This window comes from Rhineura floridana, chromosome 3 (genome assembly GCF_030035675.1).
Source record: "Rhineura floridana isolate rRhiFlo1 chromosome 3, rRhiFlo1.hap2, whole genome shotgun sequence".
NCBI classification, from domain to species: Eukaryota; Metazoa; Chordata; class Lepidosauria; order Squamata; family Rhineuridae; genus Rhineura; species Rhineura floridana.
Genome location: NC_084482.1, coordinates 138,405,689 through 138,425,190, shown reverse-complemented (window position 1 = coordinate 138,425,190; position 19,502 = coordinate 138,405,689). Strand labels below are relative to the sequence as shown.

Genomic DNA, 19,502 nt, shown 5'->3' with positions numbered 1-19,502 from the left:
GCTGCATTATGTCCTCTAATAGCCAGCCAGCAGATCCGAAGTTGATCACATCTGCTGTGGTGGATGGATCTCTGGTGCCCTTGGAGGCCTTCCGTGGCAGTTTTGGTTTGAACTTTGAGGACAAAGTTGCTCAACTGGGAATTGAGTTGTTGCAATCTCTGTTGAGGTGCCCAATGCCATGTTTAATCTGAGATTGTGGGATCAATTTTAGCCGATGCGGTCGATGATGCAATCAGAGAGCTTGCAGCAGTATGTTCTCTTGATCCTTGCTCTTCTTTGCTAATACAACTAGCAGAGAGGGTGTGCCTGGGTGGATACAGGACGTAGTCAACACATCTCTGGGTTGAGGGGATGGGCCCCACTGTTCTCAAGGGAGCAACGGTCACTCCTCAAGAAATCCACATTGGACCCACTGATACAGAGCAACTACTGACCAGTTGCACATATCCCCCTTTTAGGCAATATACTGGAGAAAGTTGTGGCAGAGGAGCAGCAGGCACTCTTGCAGGATACCCATTACTTAGACCCTTCTCAGTCTGGATTCAGGCATGATGATGGGATTAAATCAGTCTTGGTGGCCCTGATAGATGCCCTTTATCGAGAGAGGGACACAGGAATGTGACTTCTGTCTTTTCTTGATTTCTCTGCAGCTTTTTGATACCATTGACCATGGCATTCTCCTGGACAGACTATTTAAGCTGGATATTGGAGGCACTGTCCTGCAGTGATTCTGATCCTGTATGTCAGGTCAAATCCAGGGAGTAGCATTGAGAGAGTGCTTATTGGCCCCATGGTGTTTACTTTATAATGTGCCACAGGACACCCTTTTACCAGCCGTGCTTTTTAACATCTGTATAAAGTCTGTGGAAGCAGTTATTCAAGTGTTTTTGGGGTGGGATGACACTCAGATCTGAACTAGGTGAGGCTGTGCAAGCCACAGACCAATGCCTGGAAGCAGCTCAGTGGTGGGCTGGATGAGGGCCACTAAACTGACCTTGAATGATGGTATGATGGAGGCACTGTGGGTGACTGGTTCTGTATCTGGGAAACAGCAAATTGCCTGTTCTAGATGGGGTCGCACACCATCTGAGAGAGCAGATTCGTAGCCTGAGTGTGTTCCTAGGTCCATCTTTATCACTAAACACCCAAGTGGTCTTGGTGGCTAGGAATGACTTCTATAAACTTTGTCTGGTAATACAACTGCTGCTATTCATAGTCACGGATCAGGATATCTTGATCATTATGCTTCAGGTGATGATAACCTCAAAATTAGACTACAGCAATTTGTTCTATGTGAGACTCTTGCGCTTGATATGGAACCTGTAGCTTGTGCAAAATGCAGTAGCCCAGGTGCTTATAGGGGCTTTCCATTAACAGAGTATAAAACCTCTGCTTCAGGAACTGCACTGGCTAGCCTATATGCTACCTGGCCAAATTCAAAGTCTTAGGGTAAGTATATTAAACCATGAACCAGTTTGAGGGGCCACCTTGTCCCATATTTTCCTGCCCAATAACTGGAGAGGCACTATTAAGGGTGGCACCTGATGTTTGCCTTGCTTGTACAAGACAGAGGGCATATAGTGTGTCTTAAGCCTAGATTGTGGAACGCCTTGCCTATTACTATGAAACAAGTACCGCTGTGTAAGACTCTTCTGTCAGGCCTTTTCTGATGTATAGCTCAACCATTGGTTATTGTGTATCACTGTCCAGGCACTGGCTAAGTATTTTTATACTACAGTAGGGCCCCGCTTTACGGCATTCCGTTTTCCGGCATTCTGCTGATGCGGCGGCTTTCAATTAGGGGAAATTCCCCATTTTAAAGCAGATTTTGCGCTTTTGCGTCATTTTGCATCATTTTCGCACGACGCAACCCATTATAGTCAATGGGTTCCGCTTTACGGCGATTTTCGCTTTACGGCAGGGGCCTGGTTCGTAACCCGCCGTATAAGCGGGGCCCTACTGATTTTTATGGATGTGTTCTGCTCTCTCTCGAGATACTTTGTTTATTGTGCTGTATTCAAGCCTTTAAAATAACACCCCAAGTTTCAGGTTAACCTCCAGCAGAAAAAGCTGATGTACTAGAATGCTCCTATCTGTGAAAACCCTCTTCATAGGGTAGCCATAAGTCGGGATCGACTTGAAGGCAGTCCATTCCCATTTTCATGCATGTTTACTCAAAAGTAAGCCCACTAAGTTCAGTAGGGCCTAGTAAGTGTGTTTTGGATTGCAGCCTGTGCCTCACACCCCAGCATACACTATCAAATTTATTCAAACGTAGCTCTCTGAATGCTTTTTGAACGATCTGTGAAATAATCTACATCTTTAAAGCGTAGTGGTATATATATAGACAAACTAAGTTTATTCAAAGCAGCCTCAGCCAGTTGTTTCCTAATGATATTTTTCTAGATATCCACTGATGAGCAATTGAGTTCAGTCCGTGACAAGCTACATTCAGGCCTAAGCTGGGCGCACAGTGTACTCAGTTCTTAATGGGCAATCCTGGTATTATCCAGCCATTGTAGTTTAAACCAGTAAATAACAATTGTTCATGAATTTGACTTTCAGTATTACAGTATCTAGCCTGACTAGGGCAGACAACGTGCATTTAGGTAAGGTCAACAAAACAAAGAGTAATTTTGGGATGGTTCTAAACCTTCCAATGTTAAAAGACTGACCCCAACATCATAATGCATCTGGGCCATTGTTTTATGTTTATAAATGGGTAGAGCAGGATTCACTAAATCCTGCTAAATGCCAACCCCAACCCCACTTCTTGACAGGTGCACCTTCTAGTTTCTCTAGCATGTTTATGACAGATGTCATAAGTAAAAATGTTACTTGGCTAATAAATCAAAACAGAAATCTTCAAATCTGAGACAGTTCTTTTGCACTGTGGGGGTGGGGCAGAGGAGAAACAGTAGTTATTTGGGAGACAGTTTATCTTGTGAGCTTCTTGCTGTTTAAGACAAAATGCTATAAATTATATTCAATAGGGGTGGCACTTTTCCTCTTAATTAAAATGTGACTGAAAAATGTTCAGTGGCCAAATGTATATTTGTTTAAAATAGCACCTTTTGCAGCTGAAAATATTGGAGATTAGAATGCAAACAGGGTTGCTGTTGAAGTGATTAGCATGGTGGGCTATGCATGAAATAGTGCAGGGTATGAATGGCAGTGCAGTCAATGCCTCAGTCAAAAGCATAAAGGCAGCTAAGAATAGTTCACTAAGATTACACATATACTTAAATTTAGGTACATATTGATGTACTATCGTTAAAATGGAGCCTAGAATAACATTACACTTGAAGTCTTGACTTGTGAAGTATGAAAAACCAACTCAGTGTCACTGGGAACTAGGATGTGGTACTAAGAGACTTTGTTGAGTTCTCTTAAGATTTTGTATAACCTATTTGTCTTGCAACTTCCTCAAGAAACTCTAATCTATGCCTTAATCCTTTGGACCACCTATGGAGTATCCTGTGGAATTTGGGCATATCCAGTGCTTAACAGAGAAATGAAATGTGACCAGAAGAATTATTTCCTTATGATCTCCAGAATCCAAGTAATTGGTGCTAAGTATTAGATTGGAAGCCTTGTTTGGGTCCACTTATGAGTAGGGTTAGCACTTGTGAGTAAGGTTGCCAATTTCAGAAGCACCCTCTCTAGCTGATCCTTTTAGCAGCAGCTTGATCTGCAGCAATGAGCAGTTGATAATGTTTTGCTTCAGCTGCTGATTTCTACGTATTGACTCCCTGCTAAGGGACAGGAACAGGCCAAGCTAGTTTTTGCTCTGCACAAATGTAAACATGGGGTATCTTCTGGTGAAATAGGACATATATGAAAAATAAACACAGTAAGTTCTGAGTCCTCTAAGGACACTTTTCCTCATGTCAGCTTGAGACACTGTGTGGAATTTATCATCTCAAAATAGGCTGTGATTTTAGATCACATAGGCAGGGGCTTGTAAGACTGAATACTGCTCTATCAAAAAGCCTGTGCGTGTACAAAAACTAGCATGTTAGGGAGAAGGGTAAACGAGAACCCTTTCTCCTGATATTTGATTTTCTGTAATAGAGGTTTGGGAGTTTTTTTGGAGCATTCACGTTTCCCACCTCATTGAGAAGTATGTGTTTAGGTAGGTGACACCTTCCTTCTTAGGAGTAAACAAGATTTATTGGGGGCGGCCATACTTGTTTTTACCTATGTCTCTCTCAATCACAACTACAAAGGGCAATAGGCGTAGTCTGCCTTTTACATCAAAATGTGCTTGCAGAAGTGGAGAGCTGTGCCATCTCTTTCCTTACCTGCCTGTGCTCCATCACCATCTCACTTTAGAGCCAGGATTGGGGGGTGGGGGACTATTTCAAGTGTTGTCATGGGGGAGAGAGGTTTGAGGTTTCTACTCCTTATCTGAATAAACATTTTTTTAAAATAGACACTTCCCCCCCCCCGCTTTTAATGTGTAGGAGGCAGGCATATGAATGAATAAAATGTGGCTGTCTGCATCATGGGGTCTTACTCAGAGCAGACTCACTGAAATAATGAACCTAAGTTAGTCATGTCCATTAACTTCAATGGGTCTATCCTGAGTAGGATTAGCATTGAACGCTGTACCACCCCATATCTGGCTTGGCCCTTCGTACTTGGTGTGGCCCATCTCTCATACCATTAACTAATTTCTAAAAATTGCACTTTTTGTAACACAGAGATTAGTTACGACAGTATTTAAAGACTTTTCAGCTATCTTATTAGGCCACATTAAAATATGGCTGTGAATTTTGTGTAGGAGAAAGTAGAGTGTTGACTAGATTAACTCTCTTAAGGGGAGAAAAAACCCTACAGATAACTGGAAGTTGTTTAGTGTGTGGATGTATTATAATTCCAAACAGAATAAATATACTTGTATGATCTCGCTTGATAGTCATAGGTTAGGTTTGCCAGATTGGGATGGGGGTGGGGAAGTCTTAAATGTGTTAATTGAAAATTGTTATACCTAGACTGCAATATTTTTTTGTTTTGTGAGCTTGCAGCTGTATGGATGTACACATGATGTATTGCTATAGCGTACAGACAATACGTCACATTGTTATCTCTGTTTATCTTGTTTATACTTCATCATGTTGCCTAACATTCCAGATCTTGGGGAAAAAATGTTGATGAATGTTGCTATAAGCTGAGCTATTTGAGAGATGCAGATACCCTGTGTCCCAGCCCAGCTGCTTGCTGAAACAAAGAGAAGCATTCTGAGTGGTGCAATGAATATGCATTGGCTGTATGTGTGATTCTGTTGCAGGCTAGACACAGGCCTATACAGTAATGAATTTGGAAGGCTGGCGTAGGCCCTGGGGATTTTTTTTTAAAAGCACATTTGTTTTATCAGTGTGTTACCTTGCCAGTGGGATGATGTCAGTCTGGTTACCATAGAATGTGGTCAGGCAGAGGAAGACATATGCAGTGTGTGGCAGCATTTTGTTTTAATAGACTGAACTGTGGTTTTTCTTTCCCATTTGGAAACTCTAGTACCGCAGAGAAGAAAAGATTTGAAAATATATTTGTGAGTGTGAAAGAGAATGAACTTTTGGTACTTGGGTGCATTTTTAAAAGCACATAAATGCATATTGAAGGGCTGAGAAAAATCCCATCCTTTCCCCACTCCTTTTAAAACTACAGTATCTTGGTTCTGAATACAACAGGCTGAGTACAACCGCAAATAATTGTGGTTGTGTTCATCTTACTTTGCTTGCATGGGCCTTTCCCCTTGCCCTTTAGCTGCCTCTACTTTCTGCTTCTCCTTGTTAATGTATGCTCTTCTTCTTTCTCAGTCCAGGATTCAAAGGGTATTAAAACCTAGAGTGATGGACACAAAAACCCATACGTGAGATCTACATACCTTCAGGACACCAATTTTTGGCAAAAATAAACTACACACATATCATGTTAAACCATGGTTTAAATAAATATTAATTGTTTGGGGTTTTTTGTGTATTACATCTGAACCCAGTACCTTAACTATGGTTTGCTCACCAAAATAAGCCATGGTTTGTTGTTGGGTTAGTGACTTAACTATGGCTTAGCAAGTGGCTTCAGATTTTCTTGAAGTAGCACTGCTAGCCAGTTATACAATTTGCATTTAGCTGGTTGTACACTTTAACAACCAAAGGGAAGTTTACTCATAATGTTGCTTAGGCTGAAGATGTAGACACAGCCTATCAAAATCCTCCCTCATTTGCAGCCTGTGCAGGTTGTCCGTGCAAACTCCTCTTTGAATGTTACAAGAAATGTTGCGCATGAAGCAGAAGTGACTGCATTCATCAGTTCAGTATAAACATCTAAAGCAGCTCTTGAGGTGCTTAGCACCTAAATGCTTTACATTCCAAATCAGATGTGTTTTAGGGTATCTAATGGTGGTAGTTGGAAACCATAATTATTATTATGTGCACTTAATTATTTTGTACTCTTTGTAGTAGATAGCCCAACAAGCATTTAATTTACTGACATTTGGTGGAGGGGAATGATAGCCTTAGGAAGTTCTGTTCCATGGTACGAGGCCCTATTTAATTTCTATTATTGAAAACTAAAACACTTCTCTAGGTTGGATAATGGACATTCCTACTGCATTTTATTTTCTTCAAATATTGGAAGACTTCAAAGGGTGACCTTGAACACAGAAACAGGATGAAAGTAATTTAGGTTGCATCAAATAGCTGAGTGCCTGAGATTTCATCTTTTGAAGTTGGTGCCAATTTGTCTATCTAAGATTATAAAACTGAAGGAACAGTTTCTTTTGCAGTTTGGGAGTATATGATTTGATAGAACTGTGCTAATGCCAAAGTGAAATGGTTCCTGTTAGAATGTCATCATAGCACATATGTGACAAATTGTATATTGCATGTCTTACAAATGAAGATATCATTTTATTGAGCTCTCTAGTCTAGGGTTACGTAAGTTTTGGAATTGAGCTCCTAATGGAGTTGTTGTGTTCATCCTAAGCACTCTTATACATGTTTCATCCATCAAAAGGTATATTTTCAATTTTAGAAATTATTCTTGGAGGATAACATTGTTTCAAAAACATTAAAGACTGAAAAGAAAAAATATAGCTTCAGATTCTGTAGATTAGAAGGTTTAAGGCTTTTGAATAATCTGTGTATTGAAACAGCAGAATGTCCAGATGGTTAACTAGAGTGCCTGGCCTGCTGTGGAGCATCTTGATTTTAATGTTCAGGTGGAAAGTTACAGTTTAATTTTGTTGCCAGAGTCTTGGATAGAAATCATGACTTGTGGCTTGTTTATAAGCCACAGTATATTTGCTAGTTTACATCTTGCCTACTAAATTGACAAAATGTTTATTTTTGCTAGTGAACATACAGGAGATTAGTCCCTAGTGGTTCCTTTCACACCAAAATAGTATTTTTTGCATATATTATACAGGGTTCCTTTTATATGTCGCCTGTGCATTGCATGCAATATAAAAATATGTTGTAGCAAATACAATTTCTTTCTCAGATATGTGTTACTGTTCTTTTAGTTATGCATTTAAGAAAAATGGTGTGGGCATCACTGGGAAAAAATAGTTACAAATGTAAACTCTTGAAGAAAAAATAGTGGTGTATATATACATGTGAATATCATAAAACATTGCCAATTTAGGGAAATCAGGAATGTAATAATGCAGTTTATATGGTGTGCAAAGAAAGAGCGTAATTGGGTGATAACATTTAGGAAAAGTAGTACTATGTTTTTTTAATGATAACATTAATTTTGGTTGTGTAATAAGCATTACAAAATCTAAAATCTAATTATTTTTATATTCTCATCCTTATGAGTGGGCCTTTGAGAGTTTAGAATTCTTAGTTTCAGCAGGAGAAGAAAACAGTTTTTCTTGCTAGATTAGGGAAAAGTGGGCTTCCCCTTCCTTACACATTCTTTGTTGGATCCAGCTGGGGATGCTGTTTGGTTGAAGAGAGTGAAATCTAGATGCTGTCAGCATAGGAGACCCTTTGCCTTTTTTAACCTCAATATATTTTCAGAGGCTTGCTTAAGACTTTGGTGCAGGTCTGTGCTGGCAATGTCAGTACTATCCCCTGCTGAGTATAGCCCTTTTTTAGGGGAATGATCACAGCTCAGTGCAGAGCAGCATCTTCAGTTAGGGCTGGGAGAGACCCCTGTGTGAAACCTTGGAGAGCTGCTGTCTGTCAAAGTTGACAGTACTAGTCTAGATGGACTAATGACCTGACTCGCTGTAAGGCAGCTTCCTATGCTTAAAAATTGCAAATAGGGGGGAAAAACACTGCAGTTGGTTCAGTGGGTAATGTAATGGGGCAGAGAGGCTTTTTGTTCAAATTTTCACTGGGTTAGGGATCACATCTGTTTGTTTATTTTTATTTAACAAGATTTATTCATCAAAAACCTCTAAGCAGTTTACATAGTGGCTTACAATTTATCCACTATCTCTTGGCATAACTTTCCTCATAGAAAATTTGTGGAGCTAAGCCATTGCTTTGCGCTCCCTTGGAAGAAGTCCGTTACAAATGCAGTAAATGCTGTGCATAAAGTAACTATACCATGGGTGGGATCCAGCCTTCACTGTTGCAGGCAGGAACATCTCTTGAGCAGAGGTCATTCCCACTGGCAGAGGGAGGCAACTTTGCCCATTCCCCCTCCCCCTACACACTTTGTTCTGGAGGGTTGGAGGGATCTTCCGGACCAGAACGGGGTTCTGCTAGAGGCTGCAGGGGAGGAAAGAATTGGCAAAAATCTCCTCCACCAGTGGGATCTCTCTGTCGACTGGAAATCCTTCTGTGGATTGAAAAAGCATTTCTGTTTACCAAATGTGAAGTCTGGATCTAACCCAATGTGTGGGGAATAATCATATCATAGTCACAACTATAGACTGGAGATAAGTCTTTTTAACATGTTTTTCCCCTGTGTTTATTACTATTTTACTTAGTTGAAAACTAGCGCAGGAGTAGTGTTACTTTTTGCACATATGAGCTAGTTATAGCACCATTATATAAATCTATAGTATGTCCACAAGAAGAATAATTTGAGTTGACCCATCTTCATAAAAATATCATAGAACTGGTAATTAATGGACTGGAGCCCCTTTCTTACCTCAGATGGAACAATATTAGGAATGTAGGAAGCTGCTACTATGAAATAAGACCATTGGTCCATCTAGCTCAGAATTGTCTGCACTGATGGGCCGTAGCTATCCAGCCCTATCTGGAGATGTCAGGAATTGAACCTGGGACATTCTGCATGCAAAGCAGATGCTCTACTACTAAGCTATGGCTCTTCAAAACAAATTAGAACTTAAGCAATCAGCTTTCAACAATTCATGACCTGAAATGAATAAAGCTCAGTGTTGGATTGTTCCTTCTTATAAAAATAGTATGCCTGCCAATAAAAATACTATAAAGTTTATGCGTCAGTTTAGACCTTAAGTGCACCTGAGATGAGTCAACTGCACTTCTCCACTTCTCCTCCTGCTGCTGTTTTATTCCAATATTTATATTTTAGAAACTGAATTTAACAAGTATTTGATTTGTAGAAGTCATGTTTTATTTTAAGAAAATGAATATTTAGTTTCTAACCACTTTTTAAAGTCTTAAACAAGCCTGACAAGGCAAGCGTCCTATTGATTTGTCAAATGCTTGGTTTATGGAGGTGCAGACTTTAAGGGATGCCCTTCCTGATGCTTTCATGTCTTTCTTTAAAACATTTAGATCCACTGATCCTCTGCTTTTTCTTTTAGGCGAAGCTGCTCTAAGAGGAGAACCCAGGATGCAGTCTCTCCCAGTATCAGCTGCTGTAACCAACCATAGGACAGGGCCACCCCCTATCAGTCCTTGCAAGAGGAAGTTCAGCATGGACCAAGGAGACGATGACCTAGACTGTGAAAATGAACATGTCTCTAAAATGACTCGAATGTTCAGTCCCCATCTGTGAGTTATTTTATTTTATTATTTCTTTTTCATGTCTTTGTTTTAGAACACACTAACAAAGGCTGTTATTCATACAGCTCCTGGAGATCTCCCCCCAGTTTATTATTTTGTGTCGAAAAATGATAATCAATGTGTCACAGGTCTGTAATATAGGTAGAACAACACATTACAAAAGATGTGGAACAGGGTTGCCATCAAACATGAATGGCATCTCTGCGTTGAATTGTCCCCCTCTACCTCTGAAACATGGTATTACAACATGCTGAACATTTTCTTGCTCCCTACAGCAGCTGCCAATATTGTGGGGCAGGGAAAGCACAACGTCATGATGTTGCATCATAGGTGTTGCTACAAATTATAGAGGAAGACCCCAATATGGTGACACAGTTTATATTGGCAGCTTCATATCTTTTATAACGTGTATTACACTTGAAAGTAGCTCTGACTTTCTAGTGCACTATTGAACTTTTATATGACAAATTGAAAATTTGGGACAAATCTTGCTGCTTTCGTTCTTCAGAAAACAGAAACTGTCTTCAAAACTGCAGTTTCCCAATTTTTGGGTCCCCAGATGTTACTGAACCACAACTCCCATCAGCCCCAGCCAGCATGGCTAGTGATCAGGAATGATGGGAATTGTAGTGCAGCAACACCTGGGGATCCAAAGGTTGGGAAAGGCTGGTTTAGAACTTGGTATTGTTTAAACAAACAAACCCCTTTTCCTATTAGCTTTACTTGTTTTTGCTTACAGGAAATGCTTAGGTATGTTTCAAAATACCATTCCTGTTTGTTTTACCTTTCTCCCTCAGCAGTCTCTATGCTTTAAGACTCTATACTTTGAGAAGAGAAAAGATTCTTCGCATGTTTAGGGTTTTTTCCCTTCTTCTAAAGGCCAGGAACCTTTGGAACAGCTGCTCAGCAGACTGCACACCTACAGCTGCTCAAGCTACAGTTGATGCTAAACACTAGTTAACACGCTTCCATTTTCACATGCCAGCAGAGTAATTCTCTGTGCAGGTAAAATGTGGGTTACTGGAAAGGAAGAAAAATGTTTTCCATCCACTTTGTGTTCTCATTCTTAGGAAAGCAGCAGCTGTAGTTGGCATGAAGTAGGAGCTGAGAGAATTCCTTTCATTCCTGACCAGAGGAAGTGATTGGAGTATTTCAGTCAGGCCAGCTTGATAACTGTGTGCTGTTCCCTGCTGCCTCAGCTCAAGAAGCACTCGGCATTCCATACATTCCATTCAGCTTTGGATTGTTGTGTTCAGTCATAAGATGTGGACTGAGGTATGTTATCCTCAAATAAATCACAGCAGTGTTAGTCAGAGAACTGCGGACTTGGAATTTGTTACAAACCAGAGCAATAAAAACTCTCACAAACAGCAAAAGCTCCCCCCCCTTTTTTTTTACATGCAGTGATTACTCCATTAACTACTTAAAATCTCTCCTTAAAAGTGAGATTTGTAATCCTTGGGAGAAAAAAGACCAAGGACCGAATTTTTCTGTTTCACCTGCCATATATTATTAGAAGGGAAAAATTATGCCATGCTTGAATTACTGCATAATTTGGGAGAGCAAGGGGAACATGTGACTTTCACATTCATAAAAATAAAGGAAATAAAATACAAATAGCAGTTAGGTAGACTGTTCCACATTATGTAGATAGGTGGAATTTGAAATGCTAGAGTCATCATTTGATACTTTCAGATTCACTTCTCTCAACTCCATAAAATAAAATTTCCATGGAATTTTATCTGAAAACTAATCATGTAGTCTCTACAGAAGTCTAAAGAAATTCATAATTAGGGTACAGTGGTCATGATAATACGTTTTTGTGGATGGAATATTGGAAGCTGGTGCTAGAGGCAGAAGATTGAGTGTCCTACTGTTACTATTTTCAGCTGTTCCTTGTCACATCCACACTATACATTTAAAACACACGACTTCCCCAGAGAATCACAGGGACTATAGTTCTCCCCTCACGCAGCACCATTTCCCAGCACCCTTAACCAACTGCAGTTCCTAGGAGTCTTTTGGGGGAAGCCATGGGCTTTAAATGGCCTTTAAGCTTTAAAAAAAATGTTTTTAAAGATGTTTTGTTTTAATGTATTTTAAAGTCTGTTTTTATGATGTTTTAAAGTGTTTGTAGTGCTTTTGTTTCCCACCCTGGGCTCCTGCTGGGAGGAAGGGTGGGATATAAATTAAAAAATAAATAAATGTATGGTGTGGATGTAACCACTATCACATCCAGGAAGGGGTTTCATTAGTGGTCAGAAATTAAGAAAGTACTGTAAGTGTGAGAAACAAAATACTGTGCAAATATATAGGTTGGCTATTAGGTTATCAGGAAAACATGTTAACTTGTTGGCAACATTTAATAGCATAAATAAGATGGAGAATTTAAATGCTGTTGGCCCCTGTTAGAACAATTCCAATGTAAAATGTCTTGGTTACAAAGTAAAAAATTAGTCCTTTGTTTTAAACTATATGTTAAGGGTTTTTTTTAACTTCATAGATGCCCATCTGAGTGGTAATTACAGAAGTCACTGTAGGATTAACAGAAAATTTAGTAATCAGAAAGTTGACCCACTCTTTTGCTTGTCTGTATTGCTTTGGTTAGTGCAGGAAGTGGACATTTTGCATAATACAGGTGTGGGGAATCTTTGGCTCTGTCGATGTTGCTGAACTACAACTATCATCAGCTCTAGCAAGCATGGCCAAAAATCAGGGATGATGGGTGTTATAGTTAAGCCATAATAGGCAATAAATCATCATCATAAAAACACTGGTTAAAGAGTTCTTTGCTATCAACGTTTTCATCTGAATTCAGTTTTTGTTAGTTCACAAAGCAGAACCCGTTTGAAGACTTGTATTTTGTTACAATCCTCTGCTTTCTGTCTGTCTTCACTTTAAAATTGAATTCCTACTAGCAGGCCCTCCCTTAGCATGTGCGGGGCCCGGGGCAAAAGCATAGTTGGGGGTCCCCCACATTTGCTCTGGGTCACCGTCTTGGTCTTGGCCTAGTCACCGTAGGTGCACAGGCACCAGTCCTGGAACTGCCGGCCCAGCTCACTGTCCCGGGGTGGCTACTGCTTGCTGACTGCAGCAGGAGCGGCGGTGGCGGCTTCGGCATGGCAGGTGAGCAGGCGAGCGAGCCCCTGTCCCTGGCGGAGAGAAAGAGAGCGAGTGAGCACTGTGCCCTGCCTGGCGTGGCAAAGGCGAGCAGGCAGGGAGGAAGGAGCCGGCTGGTGAGCAGACCGCCAAGTGTGGGGCCCCCCCAAAGTGTGGGGCCCGGGGCAACTGCCCCGCTTCCCGGTGCCTAGGGGCAGCTCTGCCTACTAGAGGTGTGCATTGCAGTAGGTATGCATTGTGTTAAATCATGTTTACTACTACAGTTAGACACTTGGATGGTGTGAAACACCTCCTAGGTTGTTGAGTGCAAATTTTAATAAGTAATGTTGTCTTATATGATATAATTGTATATATGATGTAAAAGCAACTTCTGGAATTTTAGTGGAATCAAGTGTAAGGTTAGCACTCATTTCCAGTTAATTGCTTTCAGAAAATAAAATCTATCTGCAACCACATTAACCTCAACAATCGTGGGAGTTTGGCATTTTATTTTTCCTGACATATTTTTGGGAACACACCACTACCACTTGTGTAATGACATTTGGGGCAGTATTCCGGCATACTGAAGCGTCCATGTACATAAAGGGTGGAGGGAGATGACATGTCCAGTGACATCTGCTGCTGTTGTATCTCACCACTAAATAAAATTTAGCACAACATGGTGGTATATTATTAATAAATATATTCATTTATAAATACATTAGTAAGATTAATATATTATTATAAAGCATTATAATCAGGAAAGATAACACAGCACACCCCACGTATGGATGCAGCCTCAATAAGGAAAATGGAAATTATCTGCCAAAGCTACAGCACTTACCTTGGTTCCATGTCACAAGATGAAAATGGAAATGGACTGCCTTCAAGTCGATCCCCACTTATGGCTACCCTATGAATAGGGTTTTCACGGTAAGTGGTATTCAGAGGGGGTTTACCATTGCTTCCCTCTGAGGCTAGTCCTCCCCAGCTGGCTAGGGCCTGCTCAGATTGCCACAGCTGCACATGCCAGCCCTTTCCTTGTCTGCAACTGCCAGCTGGGGGACAACTGGGCTCCTTGGGACTATGCAGCTTGCCCATGGCTGCACAGGTGGCAGGGCACGTAACCCCTGAGCCACTCCCTGTGGCGAGATCTTTAGCTGGCCCTTTACACCCAGGAGACACGAGCGGGGATTTGAACTCACAGACTCTGGACTCCCATCCAGGCTCTCCTCCTCACTGTGCTATACCAGCTGTATGTCACAAGACAGGGACCCAGTAAACTAGTAACATCTAATTGGGCCTGAAGCTGTAGTGCAGCCTTCCCTGACCTGGTGCCCTCAAATTGTTTTAGACTGCAGCCCCCATCAGCCTCAACTGGAGTGCCACCCATTCCAAAGCTTTCCCTCCAAAAACGGCAAGTTGGAAAGCTTTCATGATATTTCACCAAAATATCAACGATACAAAACTGAGGAGGAATGACAGAATTTGTTATGAATACCAAAAGTTAGGGTAATTTTAACATTAAATTTATATTTTGAACTTCTCCTTTCCACTAACAAGTAATTTCATTTTTCCCCTTTTGTGTAGGTATTTATGTATGTGGTTTCAGTAAAGATGCAAACGTAGATCTTTTGGTGAGGAGTGGAGGAAAACACATACCAACTGTCATCTTTAATTGTGCGATGGTTTCATATGGCTTTAAAGATGCATCTGGTTTATTTTGTACAAGCTTCTGTTTAATGTTGAAAGTGTCTGGATGTTGCAGTGCAAGTGTAACACTAATGAAGTGTTGCCCCTTTAAACAGAGGTCTCAGGCCTGACCTATGTTGTGTGGGTTTCTTGTTTGTCAGGCTAGAGGTATTTTCTCATTTTCACAGTTCAGCTGAAAACAAAGGACTCCTTATCCTTGCAGGGAGCTCTTAAGAGCTGACATCAGCCTTTTCCCAGCAGGCATTATTTCTGCCTTAAGAGTCCTTGGACAGAGGTGGAACGCTTGATAATTTCTCCTTAGGTCATTTTCTTTGCCATGTAACAAATAAAATAAGCAAAATCTAAAAGTATCAAAGAGTTAAGAAAGGTGGGGGAAAGAAACGGCTTGGTTTTATTTTCTCAACTTCTTAACAGCTTGGAAATAGGAGGCTTGTGTAGCCAGCCTTTATGCAATATTGTAAATTTATATTACATCTTTTTTCTTGATGTTGTTAAGGTCCCTTACTTAGTCAGCATAATTGTGTCAAAGAAGAATCCACTAACCCTTGGGATTCAACTGTAAGAAGTCTCTTTATTGGTAATGTTTATTGGTAAATTAGTGTATTAAAAATACCATGGCAAGCTGCTAAATTTCCCAGAACTATATTGGTTGCTCATTAGGGAGAGGATTCCGGAGTGGTCCAACTTTGACTGGATGCCTGTGCCATGTCTTTGATTCCGTGGCACATGTGACTAATGTAGCCTTTTGTTTTATGCTTTTCTTCAAGGATGCAAGCTAGAGGTGGGTGTGCTCTAAATGGGTACAGCAATGCACTGTTAATATGATGAGCGTCAAACAGTTATTTAATAATGTGCCAAAATCCCATTATGTGTTTGTTTTGTCCTGCTTATTCCATGAGCAACTGCCTGCAAGTATTTTTCATTTTTTTTGCGGGGGTGGTGGTGTCTATTATATGGCAGACCAATTTGGTTTAATTGGTGAAATGCAAACCTTCAGAAACAGCACTTGTCATTGAATAGCTTGAGTGATGATGGAATGAATTAATCATGTGCACCCTTCCCCAACATTGCCCCCACCCCCATGTTTGGATTGTAACTCTAATCTGCTACAGACTCCATGGCCAGTGGTGAAGGAAGATGGAAATTGTAGTCTGAACTATCTGGAGAACATCAGATTGGGGCAGGCTTGGGTATTAATGTGTTGGAGAGAAATTTAGAGACCCCAGCTTGGAAAGTGCACATCAACTTTAATTTAAGTCTGTCCTTCAACCAAACTCATGATTAATCTCAAGCGTATTCTTTTATTCAGTTGATAGTAAGACTTTCATTAGCTTCTGATGATCTACTGAGTTTTTACTAGATCACATGAGCTCATGGCTCAACTTGTGCAGTCCCTGCTATCTCTAAAACATATTTAAAAACGGTGTAGTTGGGGGTAGGGTGAATTTTCTTAAGGTGAAGAACATGTGTGAAGATCATGTATTGCAGATGCTGGATTTTTTAAATTATCATGTATTGAATGGTGAAAATGCAAGAGACACAGATTTTCAAAAGTGCATGGGTTTATTAAAGCCCAACATATTTTGGAAATGGTACTATTTCTTCAGATACAATCTAAGAGTTCAGGCTTCTTGGCATAAGGCCATTCCTGTCTCTCACTTGCCTTCTCCTTGTACATAGTGTATTCCCTCTTGGCTTCTTATTGTATATTGAATGACTTGCCATATTGATTTCTGTTGAGCTTGTATGTAATTTGCTGCTCATAGGGTTGTACTTCTTAATTATCAATATACTGGGCTGTATATATTCTGTTCAGAATTTGATTTCATGAGAATTTCAGGTATATTACTTGTTTTTTAAAGCAAATATCTGCTCCTCTGGACTGCAGAGAAATGTTTTGGCAAATTGGCATGTCTTCTCCAGGCGTGATATTGTTCTAAACGCAGAGACAGTCTTCATGTAGAAGTATGAATGAATGATAGTGCAGGAGTTTTGCCAGCACATGGCTTTGGGCAGTATATGCATTCTACTTTGTGAATCTCCCAATTGTTTCTATAGCCTGCTGCTTCAAAATAAAGGACCTTCTGGGTAAATGTGGGTGGGATGGCACAGCAACTGTGACAGTTACATAGGCTGCTGTTGTCTTGACTCTTACTGTAAACCAATAGTAAATGATTTGTTCAAGCTGACACAGACTGTCTTGGCTGGGATAGATCTAAGAGTGAACATAACCTACCAGCTTACCACATGAAGATGTTTTCTCATTCCTTAAACATCTGCTACAGTGCAGCTGGTTGGCCACTGTGAGAACAAGATATTGGACTAGATGGGCCATTGGCCTGATCCAGCAGGCTCATCTTAAGTTTTTATGCAATACAGACAGTAGTTTGTTTTTCTATTTTTCCATTGTTGTTGCTAGAGATGTGAAGGTCCAGAAGAGAAACTGGAAAAATTGGGAGGAAATTGGGTTTTTTCCCCATCTTCTCTCCCCCCCCCCAATTCTCCTGGGTTTTTTTCCTGGGCTTTCACATCTCTAGTTGTTGCTTTGCTGTAAGATACTGGTTTGTTTTAAAATGAAGATAGTGGTTTTACCTGTCCATCCGTGCATTTTTGCAGCATTTTGTCACTATTTCCTTGTTTCTTTACAGAAGTAGGTGGTGTATTTTGCTTTTTTGACTGTTTTAGCAATATTTTAAATCTGCTTTTCTGGACAATCCAATCCAAAACCTGTGTCATTACAACATTTAAAAACCCCACAGTGGTGAACAATAAATAAACTATTACTAAAAAACCTGTTGAAGACAAAATATAATAGCATTATCTAGACAACAAAACAGTAAAACTATCTCATGCTTGGAATGCTAATATATATAACGTTTTCAGAGTCTTCTGAAATTCCTGCAGTGTATTGACATGATACAGAGAATTCTATAGCCACAGGGCCGCTCACCTCATGGACCTGGGAGGTGGGCCCTCAAGGGAGGCCTCCACTGCTGATCTCAGGGCACTGGCAGGATTATACAGGTGCAGGTGGTCCAACAAATAGTTTTGAGCCCAAACCATTAAAGGCATTAAAGGTTAAAACCAGGACTTTAAATTGGGTCTAATTTGGAACACACGGCGACTAGTGAAGCTGATATAGTAGTGATGTCATTGATGCTGACTGCCTTACCCCTTCTGAGCTCTTTGGAGAAAGGATGTACATGTAATAAATCTAGTGTTTACCACTAGACGTGCAGTGGATAAATGGGAAATTCATATGCCATTTAGAATGTATTTAAAAGTAAATAAATAAATAAATAAAGCTGGCCACAGTATGATTATTGCACCTACACTAGCATGATAGGGCAAGTGTGTGGAGCCATGTACACTGTTCTATGAAAAACAGCACACCTGCCTGTGTTACTGTGTCTACTCTTCACAAGCAAACATAAAAACACTCCTTACTTGTATATGGATACAAGCCATTTCCCTCTACTGCTGGAGTTAAAACATAATATAACATAAAAACAGGGTGAAGGTGTTTTTATACAGGGAAGTGATGCCTGCTGCCCTTAAGGAGGCAGTAGTGCAACCCTAGACCTGTAGTACAGTTACCATCTGGTTGCTAGCAAAATGATTGAGAGGGTTGTGGTGGCACAACTGCAGGCATTCTTGAAAGATACTGAGTGTCTAGACCAGCCTTTCCCAACTAGTGGGCCACCAGATGTTGTTGGACCACAACTTCCATCAGCCTCAGCCAGCATTGTCAATGGTCAGGAAAGATGGGGATTGTGGTCCAACAACATCTGGTGGCCCACTAGTTGGGAAAGGCTGGTCTAGACCCATTGCTGTCTGGGTTCTGACTTGGTTTTGGGACCAGATCAGCCTTGGTTGCCTTGATGGGTGGCCTTTATCAAGAGACGTGTAGGAGGACTGTGACCATATTACTCTTTCTCTGTCTCTTAGTAGCTTTTGATATAATTGGCATGGTATCCTCTTGGACTGGCTCTGGATTTGGGACCACTATTGTTCAGTGGTTCCATTCCTGCCTGCAGGGTCAGTTTCAGAGAGTAGCATTGGGGGACTGTTTGTCACCCCCTTGGCAGCTATGCTATGAGGTCCCACAGGGAAGCACCTTCTCTCCCAATTCTGTTTAACCTCTCTATGAATCAGTTGGGAGCACTCATTAAGAGTACGCTGATGATACACAACTCTGTTTTTCTGTGACATCTGGATCAGGTGTGGCCATGCCCGAACATAGTGGTGGGCTGGATGATAGCCAATAAATTGAAACTTGGTAAGACAGAAGCCTTGTGGGTGAGTGGTTCTACTGTTTGGGGTGTAGGTTAGTTACCTGTTCAGAATGGGGTTGCACTCTCTCTGTGAAGGAACAAGTATGTAGTCTTGGAGTCCTCTTTGATCCATCATTGTCACTGGAAGTTTAGCTGGTGACTAGGAGCGCTTTGGCCATTTCTGGATGATAGCTTACTTACGTTGGTTCATGCATTGATGACCTTGTAATTGGATTCTTGCAATATGCTCTATGTGGGTCTGCCCTTAAGACAGATATGGAAACTTTAGCTAGTGGAGAATGCAATAGTATGGTTTGTTGAAAGGGTTGCCTTCTGCTAGCATATAATACCCTGGGGGCACTGCACTGGCTCCCAATATGCTACTGGGACAGATGTAAGGTTTTACTGTTGGTTTGGTCACATATCGTTTAGGACTTTATACACTACAGTATTTGAG

At 40.8% G+C, this 19,502-nt stretch overlaps 1 protein-coding gene across 7 annotated transcripts in view; it reads left to right on the top strand.

Moving 5' to 3' along the window:
• The window catches only part of VGLL4 (vestigial like family member 4), a 144,952-nt gene that overhangs the window by 89,150 nt on the left and 36,300 nt on the right, over positions 1–19,502 (top strand). For all 7 annotated transcript variants that reach the window (XM_061618085.1, XM_061618084.1, XM_061618090.1 and 4 more), the window contains one exon: positions 9,758–9,947. In XM_061618085.1, coding sequence (XP_061474069.1) covers positions 9,758–9,947 — 190 coding nt within the window. The remainder of the gene's footprint in view (positions 1–9,757; positions 9,948–19,502) is intronic.